The sequence below is a fragment of the Zingiber officinale genome, unplaced genomic scaffold (genome assembly GCF_018446385.1).
Source record: "Zingiber officinale cultivar Zhangliang unplaced genomic scaffold, Zo_v1.1 ctg146, whole genome shotgun sequence".
NCBI lineage: Eukaryota > Viridiplantae > Streptophyta > Magnoliopsida > Zingiberales > Zingiberaceae > Zingiber > Zingiber officinale.
The window spans coordinates 1234-7376 of record NW_024589842.1 but is presented as its reverse complement, the minus strand read 5'-3'; the positions used below and the strand labels follow the sequence as shown (position 1 = coordinate 7376).

At 37.9% G+C, this 6143-nt stretch overlaps 1 protein-coding gene across 1 annotated transcript; it reads left to right on the top strand.

The window, feature by feature from the left end:
* The first annotated feature begins 514 nt into the window (after positions 1–514).
* LOC122036364 (serrate RNA effector molecule-like) lies at positions 515–4227 on the top strand. The gene is made up of 9 exons (XM_042595661.1): positions 515–672; positions 843–917; positions 1010–1057; positions 1288–1356; positions 1429–2226; positions 2312–2360; positions 3202–3446; positions 3531–3728; positions 3898–4227. The coding sequence occupies exons 1-9, from the start codon at positions 608–610 to the stop codon at positions 3956–3958; spliced, it is 1608 nt and encodes a 535-aa protein (XP_042451595.1). The 5' UTR covers positions 515–607; the 3' UTR covers positions 3959–4227.
* Positions 4228–6143: the final 1916 nt, after the last annotated feature.

Here is a 6143-nt window from a genome sequence, read left to right as displayed (position 1 = left end):
AAAACCCCATTCAAAACTGATTTTGAAAATTTAAATTTACAATTTGAAAAAAAATCAAATGAGAACATAAAAATGATTAAATGCTCTCTCCAACAGGCCCAAACTAAAGCCTCAATACCAAACTGAATGGATTTGGTTCTTTGGATCCCAACCCCATAATCCAAACACTCAAAATCCACTTACCTACTGAATTTTGGTTCAATCCCTATTAAATTCCAATCCACATCCTAAATTCCAATCAGAAAAACTGTTAAGCCCATAACTCTATGTGATCACCCAAAATGGCCCATAAATCTCGTAACTCCCTGTTTGTCCATAATATCTCATATATAACTTGTTAGAACATTAACAGATTATCTTGTTTATACCTCATACCTCTTCACAAAAAATCTTTCGCATTTGTTTATCATATTTTTTGGGGGTGTTTTTTACTTTTTTTTTTTTTTTTTTTATATTCTTACCGTGGGCATGCATGATAGCTTGGTTGAGACTAGAAAGAAACTTGTGTGGTCTTTTAGTTATCTTGGTTTATTCTTTTGAGATGTCATATAAATTTTAATTTCTTGTTGTAGTAGTTTCATTGGGATATTCTTGCAGGGTAGGTTTGATGTCATACAAGCAGTTCATTCTAGAACTTGAAGATGACGTTTTACCTGCTGAAGCAGAACGCAGGTAAATATCTTACAGGAAAATGATTGAAATGGAAAATGGGTTTTAATGATCATCTATTATTTTCTCTCTTGCTTGTGATTTTTAACTATTTTGCTATTCAAATTTATTTCCTATTGGATCCTTGTTTAGCTTGTATGAATGCCCCAGTGAAATTCTGATAATCTATGTAGGTATGAAGAATATAGATTCGAATACATATCCACTCAGAAGCGAGCATATTTTCAAGCACACAAAGAAGAACAATGGTAAGTGAGGAACATTTTTTTCTGAATTTTCTTATGTTTTAGACGATGTTGCCAAGTACTTTAATCCTTTTCTGATTTTCTTTTTGATATAGGTTGAAAGACAAATATCATCCGACTAATTTAGTGGCAGTGATTGAGAGGTGAGTTTGTATATATCGTTTTAGAAAACTAAACTGTATTCTGCAGTTTTCTTAAAAAAGTCTTTTAAGAGTTTTCCCCTAATTTTCTCATTCTTCAAATAGATGAAGTTTTGTAAACTTCTGTATTCTTTTGAATGCTCAGTTTCAATGTTTTTGGTCTTCGTACATTAATTGTAACCTCCATTCTTGCATTGTTACCATGTATCAACTTCTGTTGCTTGCTGTTGCAGGAGAAAAGAACTGGCGAAATCTATTGCGAAGGATTTCCTGCTTGATTTGCAGAGTGGAACACTTGACCTGTAAGAGTTTCTTTGTCGTACTAATTTGTGTTTTTTAACATATAGTGATTTTTTTACTGCTTATTTCATCAGTGGCCCAGGATTAACAGCCTCATCCACTGGAAATTCTGGGAATGATAGTGAACCAAACTCTGAAGAAGAGATAGATCTTAGTGAGAAAAGGAGAAGGCATGGTAGGGGACCTGCTAAAGGAAACCTGCTTTCTTCTGCTCCCATGGCTCACCCAGTCAGCTCCGAGCTTCGTCGAATTCAAACTGACATCGGACAAGCACAGGCCTTAGTGTGCAAGCTTGACATGGAGAAGGGTATACAGGATAATGTCCTCTCTAGTAGTGGTCAAGATGATGCAGACAAGACGCATGGGGGATCTTTGGGGCCGATTATAATTATACGTGGGCTTACCACTGTCAAGGGCCTTGAAGGTGTTGAATTATTAGACACATTGATCACTTATCTATGGCGTGTTCATGGCTTAGACTATTATGGAATGTATGAAACATCGGAGGCAAAAGGGCTTCGACATGTTAGAGTTGACAATAAGACAAATGATGGATCTAATTCTAGTGGTTCTGAGTGGGAGAAGAAGCTTGATTCATTCTGGCAAGCAAGACTGGAAGGTCAGGATCCCTTGGAAATATTGACAGCTAAAGATAAGATTGATGCTGCAGCTACAGAGGCCCTAGATCCTGTTGTGAGAAAAATAAGAGATGAAAAATATGGTTGGAAGTATGGATGTGGAGCCAAAGGTTGCACAAAGCTTTTCCATGCTCCTGAGTTTGTCCATAAACATCTCAAGCTGAAACACCCAGATCTTGTTATTGAGCTGACGTCAAAAGTTAGAGAAGACCTTTATATTCAAAATTACATGGAGTAAGCTTTCATCTTATCTTGTGGCTGTGAATTTGTTCATAGTAGTTGAATTGCTAAATCAGTTTTGTTTCTTACTCTAATGCAGTGATCCCAATGCACCTGGTGGAACTCCTATCATGCAACAGTCTGCACCAGTAAGATCTCTGTCTTTATTTTAAAGCATGTTTTCTCTAATCGATTATCTACAATTTTTTTTTTTTGTTTTAAGAAACTTAATGACAAGGTAGCTGATTTTATTTTATTGTTATACTAGTCAACTAATCTGCTAGATTTTTAGAAATTATCAAATAAATTTGTAAAAGGAAAATGGACTAAGATTTATACATGTTCCTGCATATCTAATCATTTAAGAATGCAATCTGATAAGATGTATTAACGACTAAGAATTGCAATGCATTGCTGCTGCTATAATAAGTTAATATCTTTTACAACCACAAGCTCTGATCATGAACACTAACAAGTTAAAAAAAAAAAAGGCAACCCGGTGTACGAAGCTCTTGCTATGCGGGGTCCCGTGGAAGGATTCATTGTACGCAATCTTACCCAGTTTTTTTTTGCAAGAGGCTGTTTCCAAGATTCGAACCCGTGACCTTTTGGTCATAAAGCAACAACTTTACCGTTGCGCCAAGGCTCCCCTTCATGAACACTAACAAGTTAAAGACTAAAAATGATTATCAGCCTGTGTGAACGTTCATCGAGATGATTAGGAGCTTATAATTTACATGTTCAATCTTCAATTTGCATTCTTTCTTGGATTTGAAAAATATAATAAAATCTTGTTGAGAATAGATTTTGTATGAATCATTTCATGAGTTGGACGTGCAGAAATTGGGTTATATCAAAAGAGAACATTTTCTGTGCATAGGTTGCCTAACAAACGAAAAAGATTTTCCAGGTTTTTGCATATGCATGAACTTTCAAATTTGTCAGTGTTATTCCAATTATCATCTTGTTTTCTTTTGCACTCATCTGCAGAAGGCAAAGATTCAAAGAAGAAGGCTGTTAGACAATCGCTTGACAGATGCACATGGCAACCGCATAGAGCTCGACAAGAACAGAGATGATGACAGAGGTGACAACTCACCTCGTGATACCCATGGTGGCTTGGATGGAGAAACTCATGATAAGCCTCCGTTTGAAGCTTACAGTGGACAAGGTTTGCACAGTGCTTTTCCTTCAGAGATTCCTCCGCCGGTCTTGATGCCTGTTCCTGGTGCTGGGTGAGTTGATTATTACAGTTTTATTATTGTTCAATTTTGTCCATTACTTAATTTTCATGTCTAATCATCTAGTAAATCTTCTAGCCCACTCGGACCTTTTGTGCCTGCCCCACCCGAGGTGGCTATGCGCATGCTTACCGATCCTGGTGGACCATCATCCTTTGATTCTATCGGAGGTCCTCATGGTAGAAAAGGACGGCTTGGCCCACAACTGGGTGGTCCAGCAGCCCCAATTCTTACTATGCCTCCACTTTTTCGACATGATCCACGGCGAATGAGGAGGTCTGTTACCTAATTGATTTTCTAGAATGCTTGGTTTTTTCCCCTTGTGAGCTAACAATTGACGGGCTAGAATCATTTTCTTCTATTCTTCCCATGTTTGTTTAGACTACAGGAATTTGATCTTTGGCTTAACTACTAGCAACTTATGCTTGATTTTTTCTTCTTCCAGTTATAGGGATCTCGATGCACCAGATGATGAAGTCACTGTTCTTGACTACAGGAGTTTGTAGTCTTCGGTTTTTTTTTTTTTCTGTTTGTGCTTAAAGCCAGACATATTTTCCAATGGCAAATCAGTTACATCTTCAAAGCAGCGTGTGCGCCCCATTTATGGAAAAATAGACAGGTTCAAATTCAGTTGAATTCGTGATTGCAGTCTGAATGGATGATCCTAACAAAAGATATATTATGGCTATTCAAATAATCTTACTGTTTGTATCGCTAAATCTATTCCTGTGTAACAACATTTATTCCCATCAGTATACTTGGTTGTCATTATTTAGTTGGCCGTTCTCATTGAAAGTCGTCAATCAGCTTCTAACATTTTATTTTCTGAATATTTTGCATGATTCAAATGCTTGTGTTATCGATTCCCTTGTGATCGACTGTGGCAGCATAAACTATGCTTTTGAAGTTGTCCAGAAATGAATGCGCTTGAAGGATTCTCGAACCTTCTTCATCAGCTCGCACCTCTACTTACATAACTGAGGCCCGAGCGTGCTGATACAGAAACGATGCACTGCTTCAGTATCAAGAGGAACTTCTGCACGGTGGTTTCATTCTACCTTCAATCAATTAATTCATTTGTAATTTGCAGGTGATTCTTAGTGCGGAATAGTTTTCTATTTCTTATAAAATGTCTAAACATTGACTTGGAAGCTGTACTATTTCTCATCCTATTGTTATTCCTTGGTTATATATCTCTTTTTTTATAAAAAATATATATATATATATATATATGACTTCCCATGTGCGATACATAGAAATTCAGGTGCGACTTCCCATGTGCGATACATAGAAATTCAGGTGCCCGAATCACTTTCGGGCACCCTGCACGCACATTGGACACGGAGATCAGACAATATATGATTTCCTTATATAGTATATAATAAAGCAAATCGATTGGTTGTACAAACCTAATAGATTGAAAGAGGTAAGCATGATAGGCAAATCAGATTGGTTGAGCATGACAAATGGACTGGATGGATGAATGAGCAGGTAGTACGCTACCAAGTGGAATATGCATGCTGCGACCTGCGAGTTGTGGTTGGGATTGAAAAGGTTGATAAATTACACGGAAGTAGATAGATCGAGCAAATTGAGTGAGTCATATGGATGAGTTACAATAAGTGAGTTGAGTAAATTAGATAGGAAAGACAAATTGAGCATGTCGATTGAGGCAAACAGATTGAGTGAGACTCTAAACCATACTCCATTCTCAAAGTTTTAAGTACCCTAGGCCTACTCATTGCATCTGGATACATAATTCAATATGCATGCAAGTCAGACTATGATTCAGGTGATGCTTGGGCAGTGGAGGGGCATGATGTTGGATATACATGAATGGAAAAAAAGGTGGAATAGGAAAAAAAATTTATTGTGAATAAGACTTTAGTACTATATTAGGAGTTTTAAAGTATATTATTTGATTTATATGGATTCATATGTATTAATTATGTGAACAAATATATGAAGAGAGTCTCTCTCTCACGCGTGGGTACGCAGGGATGTAAATATAGGATCCGAATTGCACTGAATCATATTGACTCATGTGTGAGCATGATCTGTGCGTGCCGAATGTCGGATCGGTCCACCATTACTCGACATTCAATGTAGGTGAGGGATACTGCTCGCTTTTATATAAAGAGAGGTCATGGTCTTGAATAGAACAAACAAAAAGTTAAGCTCTTCAGTCTAGGTTTTCTCTATCGTGCATCTCTTGCTCGGTAGAGTACCCATGATAGTAGTTGGAAGTGGGGTGAATTTGTTTCAAAGAAACTGCGACCATTGCAGGCCCGATCAACCCCTTTCGTGACTCGGTCGATTTGCTGCTCGGTTGATTTGCTACTCGACCACACTACTTGATCAACCGATCATCTTGATTGCACTGAACCATGTTGACTCCTGTGCAAGCACGATCTGTGCGCGCCTAATGTCGGATCGGTCGGCCATTACTCGACATTCAACGCAGGTGAGGGATGATGCTCCTATATAAAGGAAGACCATGGTCTTGAACAGAACAACCAAAATGCTGAAGCTCTCCATCTATGTTTCTCCTTCTCCTCTATCGTGCATCTCTTGCTTAGCAAAGTACCTGTGATAGCAGTCGAGTACATCTCAGTTTGTTGTGACCACCAGTACTTGGTGCGCATTACAGTTAATCGTTGTATACTGGGAAATAGATGACCCGAGAAAATC